This window comes from Microcaecilia unicolor, chromosome 1 (genome assembly GCF_901765095.1).
Source record: "Microcaecilia unicolor chromosome 1, aMicUni1.1, whole genome shotgun sequence".
Taxonomy (NCBI): Eukaryota; Metazoa; Chordata; class Amphibia; order Gymnophiona; family Siphonopidae; genus Microcaecilia; species Microcaecilia unicolor.
In genome coordinates, this window is record NC_044031.1 from 548,203,088 (window position 1) to 548,218,808 (window position 15,721).

Sequence of the window (15,721 nt, forward strand, 5' to 3'; positions counted from 1 at the left end):
AACTATACCAACTCGTGAACAAACTCCTAGATACCAACATGGTCACTACAACGAACACAGACATCCCACCTGCAGATAAACTTACCAAATATTTTAATGAAAAAAATCATAAACCTACGCAACATGCTACCTCAAGTCAACACTGACATTGAAACCTTCCTCAACGAGCTGGACCCAACCCCCTGGTGAATACCCGGCTGACCGAAACTGGTCAAACTTTGCCCCCCTGACCGCCGAAACAGTTACCCAAGTGATCAAGAAGTTCTCCAACTCTCACTGCTTGATACCTGTCCCAGCTACCTATTGAAATCTGCCTTGGAACGTTTCACAGCAGACCTCACATTACACCTGAACAACATGCTACAACAAGGTCGCTTCCCCAAGGAAAATGGCAGCATTCTACTCACCCCAATACCAAAAGACACCAAGAAAAAACCAAATGATATCACCAACCACCGACCAGTAGCGTCCGTCCTGCTGGCAGTCAACTGATGGAAAGCATGGTAACCAAACACAGACTATATAACCAAGTTCTCAATACTACACGAATCACAGTCAGGATTTCGCCCCCTCCATAGTACCAAAACAGTATTACTCACTCTTCTAGCCAAATTCAAACAAGAAATAGCAATAGGCAAAAGCATCCTACTCCTCCAATTCGACATGAGCATGTTCGACATGGTAAACCACAATATACTAATAAGGCTACTAGACAAGTTCGGGATTAGTGGAAACATACTCAGCTGGATCAAGGGCTTCCTACCCACAAGAACATATCAAGTAAAGTCAAACTCAAACATATCGTCACCGTGGAAAGCAGACTGTGGAGTACTACAAGGATCACCATTATCACTAACCCTCTTCAACTTAATGATGATCCCACTAGCCAAGTCCCTATCCAACCATGGCCTCAACCCTTTGATCTACGCAGACGATGTCATAATATACATTCCTTACAAAACCAAACTGACAGAAGTCGCCAACAAAATCGAGCTAAGTTTGAACATCACGGACTCATGGGCCAATACATTTCAACTAAAACTCAATAAAGAAAAAACACATTGTCTTGTCCTCTCGTCCCAACACAACACGGACAACCCCACAAGCATCGACACCCCAGGTCACACCCTCCCTATTTCAGACAGCCTGAAAATCCTTGGCATCATAATAGACCGCAACCTTACACTGGAGAGCCAAGCAAAATCCACCACAAAGAAAATGTTCCACTCCAATGTGGAAGCTCAAACGCGTGAAACATATACTTCCTGAGGGATACCTTTCGTAACTTGATACAATCAATGGTAATAAACCACCTAGACTACTGTAATGGAATCTATGCAGGATGCAAAGAACAAACCTTAAAGAAACTTCAGACTGCTCAAAACACGGCAGCTAGGCTCATATTTGGAAAAACGCAATTTGAAAGTGCAAAACCCCTCCGCGAAAAACTACACTGGCTCCCAATCAAAGAATGCATTGTCTTTAAAATCTGCACCATGGTCCACAAAATTCTCTATGGTGAAGTGCCTAGGTACATGACAGAATTAATTGACCTACCAACCAGAAACGCCTCCGATTCAACACGATCATATCTAAACCTACACTACTCAAGCTGTAAAGGTCTAAAATACAAATCTACTTATGCATCCAGCTTTTCCTACATAAGCACTCAATTGTGGAACGCACTACCAAAAGCCTTAAAAGCGACCTATGACCACCTAAACTTCCCGAAAATACTAAAAACCACCCTGTTCAAAAAAGCATACCCTTCCAATCCAACTTAAAAGACTGACCTTGGCTACACAAGAAGACTGAAGCATGTATGAACAACACTACTCTCTCACTTTATGACTATTACTGTGACTTTGCCATTTAAACTTCATCTTATCACAACATCACATTGTATTTGTTCACACCGGAAACGGCAAACGCCTTTCCGGCACTATGTAAGCCACATTGAGCCTGCAGATAGGTGGGAAAATGTGGGATACAAATGAAACAAACAAATAAATAAATAATTGAGTTATGCAGCAAGACAATGATCCAAAAACACAAAAGCAAGTCTGCATCTGAATGGATGAGGAGAAATAAAATGGAAGTTTTGGATAACAGCATAACATTAATAAAGTGATCAAGTATAAGCATAAAACAATTGGTAAGAAAAATTTGGAAATAAATTGAATCCATGGGTGTTTGGATAACTTTGTTCCTTATACTTTAAAAATTGTGTTATGTGTTTATGCAGGTTCCCTGTGTCTAATATTCTCTTTGTCTAAGATAAGAAACCGTTCAGTGGAACATACATGCAACAACAAGGGAAATCAGGAGAGGAGTAAAAACTTTTTCATATCACTGTAACAAAAAACCTCAACAAACATCTCACATTGTAAAATTATGTAAATTCAAAAGTATTTCAGCTAATGAGTTCCACAGTTGTGGTTCAAAAACAAAATGTGCTTGACCTCGAGTGATGGATCTCCTAGCTGTCCGCACAGATGGTACCTTGTAAGAGTTTAGACAACAAAAGTGGCTTAAAGAGAGTAAAGCCTGAAATAGTAATACTAAGATCTTAAATTTAAGAAGCAGAAAATGGTAACCAAGGTAAGGCCAATAAGGCTGGTGTAATATGCTCTCAAACTGGAATATTAATAGTCGATCAAGCAGCAGAACTGCCAGCTCCTGAAATTTGTTTTGTGGGTACTATTGGCTCTTTCATGACTTATTAATTCTGTCTTAAGCTATGAACATGTTTACATGTTTTTTTTCCAGTAATACAAAATTGTAGTAGCCAGATTTGTCTCTTCTTTAACTAGTTATTCCAGAGTTATACATTTGCATTATTTGAAAATAAATACTGTAACTGCTTTCGTTTAATATGAGTTGTCTTGTATTAGAGGTATATTTTGGTTTTTGGTGAAGCAAGCGGCAACACTGCAGTTGAGTCAGAGCAGTGATGGTTTATGTGTATTTCATTACAGGGATGTATTTTATTAATAAGAACAAAAAGGTGAGTTATTTGAAAATAATTTGAGTTATTTTTCTTTTTAGATGTGTTGGTTAACTTAGTACTCATTCTTTGGTTTAGGAACTGAAGCTACCATTTACTTTTTTGAGTGGACATATCCATGAATTGCGGATCCATGTACCATGGACAAAACTAGGGTCAGAGCCAGTTGTAATTACCATCAATACAATGGAATGCATCTTAAAACTGAAGGATGGAATACAGGTAAGGGAAATTATAAACAATTCAAAAGGATATCCCCTTTTTAGTTTGTAACTCAATAGTAAATGCAAAAAATGGAGGAGATTTATATGAAATACCAACAGCTCAATTTCCTGACCAAAAAAGATTACTTCATTTGGTTAATTGAGAGATGTTGCCTCAAGAAGCCCCCGGCTCTAATTTATATGGAGCTCTAGGGGGCTGGGTTGCTTCATCATCGGCAACAACACTCTGTAAAAAGCAGCCACTACCCAACGTATATTAATTAGATAGTCTTTTTCTTTTTTTCTATTTTTATATATCGTGATGGGCAGTTTATAGAATTAATATAGCGGCTACTTAGCTTTCACATGGTCCAGTCCTTCTTATAAACAGTCGTATCCATAACACGACCCAGACCGACCGACGATGGCCAGCGTTTCGTTGCCTGCGTCAGGGTCAGAGGGTCTGCGTTGTAGATGAGAGATCCTTCGACGGAGTTGTACGCAGACCCTCTGACCCTGACGCAGGCAACGAAACGCTGGCCATCGTCGGTTGGTCTGGGTCGTGTTATGGATACGACTGTTTATAAGAAGGACTGGACCATGTGAAAGCTAAGTAGCCGCTATATTAATTCTATAAACTGCCCATCACGATATATAAAAATAGAAAAAAAGAAAAAGACTATCTAATTAATATACGTTGGGTAGTGGCTGCTTTTTACAGAGTGTTGTTGCCGATGATGAAGCAACCCAGCCCCCTAGAGCTCCATATAAATTAGAGCCGGGGGCTTCTTGAGGCAACATCTCTCAATTAACCAAATGAAGTAATCTTTTTTTGGTCAGGAAATTGAGCTGTTGGTATTTTATACAGGTAAGGGAAGCCATTATGAGGACTGCATACTCATTTTTAACATATAAACGCATCATATGCTTTTATTCTGATTGCATTTTTATTTTAAATTTCTATTTGATCTTAGTTTCTAGGAAATGAGGTACTGGTAGCATTACCAGCAGCATGGTAGAGTAGATAAATGTAATCAGAAGAATCAGAACCTCAAGCTTTCTTGTACACCTTTCCTCTTTCCTGCGAGCCTTCTCTATTTCTGTAGCATCTTTCAGGTGAAATGTAGGTGAGTGGCTTTAGCTTTCCAGTAAATATTGTAGGGTGCTGATGTTTTCAGAATGTAGATTTTTAATATATCTTGTTCTTGAAGATAAGAATGGGCCTGTGGACCATGCAGTCTCAAAAGATAAACTTTTAATGTTTTCACCTGGGAACAAGGCTGATGAAGGTCTGTTTATTTAAAAGACAATTTTAATTAAATATTTAGGATATGAACAAAGTCACTGTTTTAAACTTGCATGGTGTGAATTTATTGTGAATTTTATTTAAAATGTTGTTATGGAGCTGAATTGGTGGCTTAGTGACAGTGCTGTGTGCTGCCGTATGGAGGACCTGGGTTTGCTCCCTAGATCAGGGCTTTTGTTTTCTGGGACTGTGGGTGCTTCTTGGGAGGAGTAGAGGAAGGACTCCAAGTTTATTATACAGTGTTGACCTTGTGGTTGAACTTGGAACCCACAATTTCAAGGTTCTGACAGGAGCTGTTGCTATAGTGACTGAGCTAATGTGCAGATGATCAAAAGCCCCATGCTCTTCCAAACAGCGCTCTAAAAATAGCGCTGGAACAGCGCGGGGCTTTACCGCCCCTATGATCAGAGATAATAGCATGCAAATTTATGCATGATATTATATCTGATCATAGGGTAAAGCGTGGGAGGATTGTGCCCTGAGCATGTGCTCAGGCACAATCATCCCGCACTTGTTAGACAGGTTCAGCCTGTCAAAAACCTGGACCTGTCAAACACAGGGGCTGGAGGTCTGTGGAACCCCCAGACTCTCCTGCAACTACAAGGCCCTGGTGGCCTAGTGCCCCCCTGAACCCCCACACCTCCACCCCAAGCCAGCAACACGGGGGCTGGAGTTCAGGCAGACCTCCAGTCCCCCCCCGACTCAAGCTGCTGAATCCCCCCCCCCCCCCCCAAATGTCCTGTTGGCCCAGTGGCCGCAAACTCAAGCACCACCCACCTCCAAAACCTGGTGGTCTAGCGGCCCGTCCCTGGTACCATAACGGTGGAGGAAGAAGTAGTACACTCCCTTCTCTTCCAGCACTGCCTTGAAAATGGCGGAGCCCTGGGATGCACTGGGCAGGGCTTCACCACCACATAAGGGAGTTTCTCCCTTATGTGGTGGTGAAGCCCTGCCTAGCGCATCCCAGGATGCACTGGGCAGGACCATGGTCCTGGAAGAGGAAGGAGTGTAATACTACACTCCCTCCTCCACTGTTAAGGTACCGGGGGTGGGCCACTAGACCACCAGGTTTGGGGGGGAGTGTTTGAGTTTGTGGCCACTGGGCCACCATGGCTTTTTTTTTTGGGGGGGGGGGGGGGGGTTGAAATAGTGTCGGGTATCGGGGGCTGGAGGTCTGCCGGTTCTCCAGCCCTTGTGTCGCTGGCTAGGGAATGGTACTTGATATAATGCCTTTCTGTGGTTTTGCCAACTACATTCAAAGTGGTTTACATAGTATATACAGGTACTTATTTGTACCTGAGGCAATGGAGGGTTAAGTGACTTGCCCAGAGTCACAAGGAGCTGCAGTGGGAATTGAACCCAGTTCCCCAGGATCAAAGTCTGATGCACTAACCATTAGCCTACTCCTCCACTTGTTTCAGGGTGGGGGGGTCGGGGAGACTCGAGGTCCATAAACCTCTATCCCCCATGTCGCCAGTTTGGGGTGGGGGCTTGGGGCTCCTGTAGAGGGGAATGGGATGGGGGGGCCTTCTAGCATGTGAATGCATGCTGGACAGGGCTCTCCATTCCTCCCCAATGTTCTGCATACCCTAGTGCCAGCTCCGAGCTGGCGTAGGGTTTACCGCATGCAGCTCGCCAACGTTTGGTGCACTGCCTGCTGATCATTGGGGAGGTGTATGTTTAGAATGCATTTGCATGCTACTTGAGGTCAGCACCCACGAGTACGACGCGCTTGGGGGTCTGATCATGGGGCCGTAGCAAATGTGGGTGCCAGTATGGCGCTAATAGCCTCTAGCGCCCGCATTTCTTTTCTGATCATTGGCCCATAAGTGAATTGGGAAGGGAATATATAAGAGAAAATCAATGAAATAGTTGTGAATAAAGTGTAATTGCACCATAACCCATTTGGTTTCCAGTTCAAATTGGAACTGGTCTCAAGCAAATGATTGATAGGATGTCACAAGGCGAAAAGTTAGTATGTTGATTCCAGTAAAGATAGTATACTGTGGAGGTTGTGATTTCTTTTATTGAATGAACCAACAGAAATTAGATCAGGGTTATAGTCTCTGGCATGTGTGCCACCTTCACAGATGTGACTACTTTACTTTATTGGCATACCATGCTTTCAGGAGCAATTGCAGTGTGATTGGTTTTAGAATTTGTGGGCTGGTTTGACTAATCCAAAGCAGCACATGATTCTTATCTGGCCCACATGTTTAAAGAATGTTTGATGTGCCAGCATCCATGATATGAGCAGCATGTTGGTAGCAGAAGTGTTGCAACTTGATTTTGTATCTGATTAGGGAACTTCAACCCCACTGGAGGGGTCAGGATTTCAGTGAGAAGGGCCATTTTTTTGGATTCTCTTCTATACTGCACAACAATATGGTTAATGTCAATGTTGCTGCTTTTTTGACTCCAGCTATAGATGTTGGGTATTAACGTTAAGGATCACTAATAGCTATGTTTTGTAAATGTTCCTGTAACAGTTAAAGGGAAAGCAGATTTTATATTCTGTGAAATACATTAATATGTGAAGCGTATAGCATTCAGTAGATGGATGCCAGATATAATAAGGAGAGAAGGTGGAAGAATTAGCATAATAAAGGAAATAAGGTGTTTGTATCATGTGTTCATGCAGGCATGGGGTTCAGTGAGAAGACTGTAGGATGAGAATGAATAAGAACATAAGAATAGGAATCATGTTGTTCCATGCTGGTAAGCTACTGCACTTCTTCCTGTTCTTACTTCCTAACCAAGCTATTTCAGCACTTACCCAGCTTTTGGGTGAAGACCTTGAGTATTCTGTGCAGGGTGTTTTGGTGTGGTGATTTGGTATCTCAGCCTTATGATGGCGAAACAACCGCGGCAAGATGAGGAACGGAGCAAGGTTCCTGACAGTAAAATGGCAGACAGCGAGCCTACACCAAGCCCATTTATTTGCTCCACATGTACTGCAGAGATGACCACGGAGGTTACTGCTGTGGTGGAGGCCATCCTTAACAAAAGGCTGCAAGCTATGTATGATAGGGCTGAGGCTGAGGCTGCTCACATCTGGTTGGACAGTTTTCATCTTGATTTAGACTACATGCAGCAGAGAGTCGGTGATTGAGAAGACAACATGACTATAGTGGCAGGGCCGACGGAGGCTTTACAGAAATGGCTGATTGAACTTGAGGCTAAAGTTGATGGTTTAGAGAACTGCTCCTGCCAAAGTGATGCATGTGGGTAAGAGGAACCCGAATTATAGCTACGTCTTGCAAGGTTCCGCGTTAGGAGTTACGGATCAAGAAAGGGATCTGGGTGTCGTCGTCGTCGATGATACGCTGAAACCTTCTGCTCAGTGTGCTGCTGCGGCTAGGAAAGCGAATAGAATGTTGGGTGTTATTAGGAAGGGTATGGAGTCCAGGTGTGCGGATGTTATAATGCCGTTGTATCGCTCCATGGTGCGACCGCACCTGGAGTATTGTGTTCAGTACTGGTCTCCGTATCTCAAAAAAGATATAGTAGAATTGGAAAAGGTACAGCGAAGGGCGACGAAAATGATAGTGGGGATGGGACGACTTTCCTATGAAGAGAGGCTGAGAAGGCTAGGGCTTTTCAGCTTGGAGAAGAGACGGCTGAGGGGAGATATGATAGAAGTGTATAAAATAATGAGTGGAATGGATCGGGTGGATGTGAAGCGACTGTTCACGCTATCCAAAAATACTAGGACTAGAGGGCATGAGTTGAAGCTACAGTGTGGTAAATTTAAAACGAATCGGAGAAAATTTTTCTTCACCCAACGTGTAATTAGACTCTGGAATTCGTTGCCGGAGAACGTGGTACGGGCGGTTAGCTTGACGGAGTTTAAAAAGGGGTTAGATAGATTCCTAAAGGACAAGTCCATAGACCGCTATTAAATGGACTTGGAAAAATTCCGCATTTTTAGGTATAACTTGTCTGGAATGTTTTTACGTTTGGGGAGCGTGCCAGGTGCCCTTGACCTGGATTGGCCACTGTCGGTGACAGGATGCTGGGCTAGATGGACCTTTGGTCTTTCCCAGTATGGCACTACTTATGTACTTATGTACTTATGATCAGCGGTTAATGGGAATCCCGGAATCCCTTAAAGATGCTGAGCGTGTGGATTTTCTCTAGTGTTGGTTGCTGCAGTGTTTCCAACTTGGAACTCTACAGGGCTATTAAAAGTGGAGCGGGCACACTGGGTAGGACCCTGATGATAGAACACCACCAACTGACCTTGTGCTGTCATACTGTGGCTTTTGAATTACAGCCACGAGCATGTCATTGTTCAAGTGATTCACTCCAGTCTCTCGCTGAATTATGTGGGGCACAAAATTTTACGTTTTCAGGACTACTCTACTTGGGTGGCCTTGGCCAGAAAGGCCTTTGTCCCTCTTTGTGTAGCACTACATGAAAAGGAGATCAAGTTTTCCTTTCTGTGACTGGCAAAGCTGAGAGTATATTATGTCCAAGCTGAAATGTTTTTTGAGGACATAGGACTGGCCCCAAATTTTCTGTACTCTCTTACTCTGAGCTCTTGAGGGCTGACTCTGTGTTATACCAGCTTGTATTTATAATATGTCATCCATTGCTCAGTTACTGGACAGCCATTCTGTGCCTTTTTCAGCTCCAAGGCTGGGGTTTTTCATGGCTTCTTTATTTAGATTTTCCTGAGAGCAGTACTGTTCATCAGTGTTTGTCTACACTTTGTTGCCTATTTGGCATTTTGTATCTCCTATGTTTTTTGGATTTTGTGGCAGTGTTATTCTGGGTATTGGGGTTTGAATCTGGGTTCCAGTTGCTATTCACTGTTTACTTGTACCTTATCATGCTTATATAGGGAGATATTATTTCAGTTTTGGATCTGGCATTGGGAAGGAAGAGGTGATGAGTTCAACTAGCGAACTCGTTTGGGAGATGGGACAGGGAATGGGAGGGCGTCCATGGCAGGGGAGCAGGTTTTGGGGAGGGGATGTTTGATTGCTGATGTTGGGGGGTAGGTATGTGTTTGTTGCTGTGGGGGTTAACTGATATTTTGGCTGTTACCTTTTGTGGTTTTGGGCTGCATTTCTTTACTCTTGTGTTTTTCTCTTCTTGTTTCTTCACTCCAAGGGATCCCATACCGGTTGTGTCAGATGAGGGAGGGTGTAGGCTGGGGCATCCTTCTACCTTGTTTTTTTCTTATTAGGCTCTTGCATACGCTACTCGATCTTGGTTTTGGGGAGCATGGCTAAATTGGTGTCTTGGAACGTAGGTGGTATCACCTTCCCTATTACATGTAGTAAAATTTTGCAAGTCAAAAAAGCAGATGGCCCAGGTGGTTATGCTTCAGAAAACACATTTAAACTCCTTGGAACATAAGAAATTGTGTTGCTGGTGGGTGGGGGATTACATAGAGGGTCCTATGCAAACTAGGAAGGCAAGTGCTATTATTTTATTTCATAAGAGTTTTCTGTTAGAAAAGAAATGCGTTATAGTGGACCCGTTGGGGAGATATGATATAGCACATGTTATTTTAAATCATAATCCCCTGTTGTTGGATAATGTTTATGCACCTTACCAATATGGTAAACATTTTTTAAAATTATTTATTGGACATTTACACTCTTCTGATAATATTTCCATCATCATGAGGAGATTTTAATGCGATCTTAGGTCCCTTGCTGAATAGTTCCAATCAGTCCAAGATCGCTCCAGTGGACTATTCCAGGGGAGTATCTTTGTTGTGTGCCCTCACTGGAGTTGCTTGACTCGGAGATTTTTCCAACCTGGTGACAAGGATTTCACCCATAATTCTAGGGCTCATGATAAGCAAATACATATTGATCACTTTCTTAATGCTTCTGATTTGTCTTCTTTTTTGCAGCAGGCGGAGATAAGCTCCACTTGGGTATTGGCTTGATTTGGATAGTCCTGGATTGGGATTCGAGCTATGAGGGACGGTTTTATTAGAAATTTCCTAGAGATGTATATTATGACACTAAATTTCACTCTTATATACTTGGTCAGTGGAAAGAGTATGTGGACAATAAGACTGTTTTACTGAGGACTGAAGAGGGCATTTGTACTGTTTTTCTGGATTTCTTTGAGCATCTGTATTCCCCTCCAGAAGATGTTGGTCTGGAAAGCTCCTCTTATCTTTTGGGTCAGTCATTACCTCATTTGACTGAACTGTAGAAGTTCTTACTCAATGTGCCTATCTCGGAGGATGAAGTGCGCTGGGGCATTAAGGCTAATTCCTTACACAAAGCGCCTGGAGTGGATGCTCTGTCTTCTGAGTTATATAAACTGTTGGTTATGGACATTGTCTCTTGTGTGACTCAAGTGTTGAATTGTTTTATACACAGTGGTGCTCTACTGAGGAAAGCTCAGATAGTGGTGTTACTCAAACCGGGCAGGGATCCTCACTGTGCGCACTCTTACTGGCCCATCTTGCTTATATCGTTTGAGACTAAGCTTTTTTGCAAACATTCTGGTGAATTGCCTTGTGCGGATTCTTCCTCAGTTATTGGTGACTTCCCAAGTGGGTTTAGTGAGATGTTGCTCATTGGTGATCAATATAAGGAAGATTTTGGCTTCTTGAGAGATGGCTGATTGCCACTGAGCGAGATCACACAAAACCCACTTGGGGAGCCGCCAATAACTGAGAAAGAATCCGTGCAAGGCGGATTCACCAGAAATTTGCCAGAGGGTGTTTCCTGCATTTTGCTGGCTTCCAGGAAAGACTCCACTAAGAGGTGTTATTTATTTAAGAGGAGGAGGTTTGCCATCTGGTGTTGGGGGCAAGGCCTAAGATCCCCTCACTTGAGCTACTAAAAAACTGCTTGAATATCTCCTGCACGTCTCTGAGTCTGGTTTGAAAACCAACTCTGTAAGGGTTCATCTTTGTGCAATTAGTGCTTATAACCATGTGGGAGGTAAGCCCATTTCTGTACAGCCTCTAGTTGTTTGCTTCATGCAAGGTTTGTTATTGACAACGTCCATCTGTGTCATGGGGTCTCAACATTGTCCTTATCCAGCTGATGAAAGCTCCTTTTGAGCCGCTTGATTCCTGTCATCTGAAGTATTTGACCTGGAAAGTTGTGTTTCTGGTGGCGGTCACTTCAGCTCGCAGGGTCAGTGAGCTTTAGGCCCTAGCAGCTGATCCACCTTACACTAAGTTTCACCACAAAAGAATAGTTCTCCACATGCACCTTAAGTTCCTTCCTAAGGTAGTGTCGGAGTTCTATTTTAATCAGTCACTCATTCCCCAAACCACATGCCCATCCTGGCAAGAGTGTACTGCATACCTTGGATTGTAGGAGAGCCTTAACCTTCTATCTGGAGTGGACTAAAACCCATAGACAGACCACTCAGCTTTTTGTTCTTTTGACCCAACAGGGTGGGGGTAGCTATCAGCAAACATACAGTTTCCAATTGGCTAGCAGATTCTCTCCTTTTTTTATGCCAAGGCTGGATTGACTGTAGAGGGACATGTCAAGGCTCATAATGTCAGAGGCATGGCTACGTCAGTAGCCCACGAGGTTAACTTTCATAGAGGAGATTTGCAAAGTTCTGACGTGGTCATCAGTCCACACATTCACATCTCATTACTGCCTTGAGCTGGATACCCGATGAGACAGTTGGTGCGGGCAAGCAGTCCTGCATCATTTGTTCAGTGTCTAGAATCCAACTCCACCCCCCATGGACCTAGTTTTCTTCAGTTTGAGGCTGCAGCTCCACAACTAGTACACAAATTGTTTCAGGTTGATTGAATAACATGCCTCGACGTTTCGAGTCCCTATTGTCCTATCATTGTTTTTTTTTTGTTAGCCTGGTAGCTAAGGGATTCCCAGTTATGAGGATATGAGAGCCTGCTTGACCATAGTGAAAGCAAAGTTATTCACCTGTATCAGATGTTCTCCAAGGACAGCAGGCCAAATATTCTTGCATACCCACCCACCTCCCCTTGAAATTCTCTTCTTTTGCTAATCAGAAGGACTGAAAGACCTGTGCTTGCTTGTTGTGTGGGAAGGCAGCAGTGCATGAGCAGTGGGACGCTACTAGAAAGTTCTTGATCTCACTAGTCAGCGTCCGCAGCGGACGTTCATTGACGTCACCTGGCTGTGAGAATACTTGGAGGCATATTTTCAAAGCACTTAGCCTTCCAAAGTTCCATAGAAACCTATGGAACTTTGGAAGGCTAAGTGCTTTGAAAATATGCCTCTTGGTCTGCTCTCATCAGAGAATATGTACAACAGTGAGCAACTTTGATTTTTATACCTTTGACCATTTGATTTTTTTCTAATTGTGCTGGTCCCAATCTCTGGTTTCTGTTTTCTTCTATCTGTTCTTAACTCTCTTTCCAAGGATCTCCTCTCCATCTGTTATTTTTCACTCTCTTCCTGTCTTCTTCACCTCCTGTACCACATCCAGCTGTAACACGGATTTGTTCCTTTCAACTTTTTTTCCATTTTTCCTTCCTCTTTATTGACTAAGATTTCATAAATTTTTATTAGCCAGTCTTCATCTTTCCTCTTTTTACTGTGTCCACCTACAGTTTTCCATCTTTTTCCTTCACCCTGGCCCCTCTTCCCCTTCCTCTTATTCCTCAGTTTTTCATGAACTTTCTCCATCCTCCCACTAACTAGGCTTTCTTTACCTCCCACATCCTGACATCCAGGCTCTTTCCACCTCCCTACCCCGCCCCACCGTCCAGCATTTTCTCTCTCCCTCTCTCTCCCCCTGCCATCCAGCATTGCCCATCTGTCTGCTTGCCTGTGCCTCTGCCCCTGGCATACAACATTTCCCTGGCTTCCCCCACCACATCATCATTACCACTGACTCTCTCCCCCTCCTATGGATTATTGTCCTTGTATGTGTGTGTCTCTCTCTTGCTCTCTCTCTCTCTCTCTCCCACCATCTAGCATTGCTTGTTTCTCTCTCTCTCTCTCTGTCCCCTATCCTCCCATCCATTGTGCCCCATCTCTTTCTCTCTGACTATCTAGCATTGCTCTGTCTTTCTCTCTCCCCTCCCCTCCATTCTGCTCCTTCTCTTTCTTTCCCATCATCTAGCATTGCCCCATCTCTCTCTCTCTGTCTTTCATAAGTACATAAGTATTGCTATACTGGGACAGACCGAAGGTCAATCAAGCCCAGCATCCTGCTTCTAACAGTGGCCAATCCAAGTTACAAGCACCTGGTAGGATCCTAAAACTGTACAATATATTTTATGCTACTATCCTAGACATAACTGTTACCGTAATCTGGCGCTGTTCTACTCCTGAGCAGACTATGCAATACCCCCAAAAAGTAGTAGAACTTGTCACTGAGGTGGACCACTCTGATCTATTGAGGGGAAAATCTCATATAGTCACTGGGGCCTCTTACATTAGACAGATAAACCTCTCAAGGTGACATGAGGTACTTTTTAAAAAATTGGTGTTACATTGGTCACTCTCCAATCTTCTGGTAGCATGCTCGATTTTAAAGATAAATTACATATTACTAACAATAGCTCCGCAAGTTCATTTTTCAATTCTATCAGTACTCTGGGATGAGTACCATCCAGTCCAGGCAATTTGCTACTCTTCAGTTTGTCAAATTGCTCCATTACATTCTCCATGTTTATAGAGATTTCATTCATTTTCTCTAACTTGTCAGCTTTGAATACCATTTCTGGCACCAGTATCTCTCCCAAATGCGGGCGAGCAAAGAAGGTTGCGTTTGCAGTGGGGCACCTATGTACAGGGGTGATGCAAAACTGAGCGTTTGTGGCACACTGTTGAAAAATGCTGCCTATTTCCTCCTGGTGCTGGATCATGCTTATTACTCTGCTGTGGAGCAGAACACGTGTAGCAGAGGGTGGATTATACTCTTATTGGTCTTTATTAAAATATTTATTATTATTATTTGTTGCATTTGTATCCCACATTTTCCCACCTATTTGCAAGCTCAATGTGGCTTACATATTACCGTTAGCGGCGTTAGCCGATTCCGGTCTGAACAAACACATAGTATGAATGAATACAAAGTGATAATGAGGTATAGTCCGCTCCATCTACAGTTTTGGGCAAAGTACATAAAATATACATAAAAACTCAATGAAAACAATAGACATGGATAACTGCCATTTTGTCATAAAATCGCCCATGTAAGTACATCTTCTTGCATTATCCTACATAGAGGCCATGAACCACCTTTAGCAGAAATGCTGTGGATCCAAGATATTTGGAACTGATTCAATAAGCATTTCAGATGATAACAGTTCAGCAGGGCAGTCCTCTCATGAACCTGATGACCATTCACTGTCAGATTTTTCAACCAGGACTAGCTGCTCCTTTACCTTTTGTTCCCTCCAGCGGTCTGTTCTCTGGTTTCTTTTAGTACTACTGCTGTCCATTTCAGGAGTGTAGCCAGATCTGCCATTTCGGGTGGGCCCCAAGTTAACCTGGGTGGGCCCTTCCCACCTCCCCCCCCATTAATACATACAGTTTTTTAAAAACCTTTCCATCTACCCCTATTGTCATCTCCCCCCCCCCCCCCCCCCCCCCCCCCCCCGCCCAGCATCTGCTTGTCTTTCTCTGAAACCCCTCCCTCCTCGGTCTACTTCCAAGCTGTTGCCAGCAACGATTCCTATAAGCAACTTGCACTGGTCCTGCAGGCTTCCCTCTACCGCGTCCCCGCCTGTGAAGAAACAGTAAGTGACATCATCTAGGGTGGGACACGGTAGAGGAAAGCCTACAGGGTTGGTGCAGATGACAGCTCAAAGGTAGATGAGACGGGGGAGCACAGAGAGATGGGTAGCTGCCGAGAGAGAGGATTGGAGGCTACTAGACTGTGTGGGCCTGAGGCAAGAATGGGTGGGCCTTTGCCCATCCAGGCCCACCTGTAGCTACGCCACTGGTCCATTTGTAGGGGACTAAGCTACAAATTTACCAAACCCAGAAGGGAATTGGTAAATGAATGAGAGGAATAATTTATTATATAACACTATGGAAAAAACAAAATCTTAGAAATAATCTCTAGCAATCTGAATTCACAGTCGAGTTGTTATGCACACATATACTTCATACCTTATACTGAGAGTAAGACACAAGGCTCAGATGTTATTATAAAAAGGTAAGCTGTTTATTATGCCGTAGTTAGCAAATAATTGTAGATGTACTCGGAGACAATGAATCATGCTAACCCAGAATGATGGCAAAGGGTCTAAGTGAT

General features: G+C 43.4%; 1 protein-coding gene across 1 annotated transcript in view; it reads left to right on the plus strand.

Moving 5' to 3' along the window:
• The window catches only part of VPS13B (vacuolar protein sorting 13 homolog B), a 1,674,799-nt gene that overhangs the window by 18,174 nt on the left and 1,640,904 nt on the right, over positions 1-15,721 (plus strand). Inside the window, 1 exon segment of the mRNA XM_030217225.1 lies at positions 3,086-3,229. Within this exon segment, the coding sequence (XP_030073085.1) occupies positions 3,086-3,229 (144 nt within the window).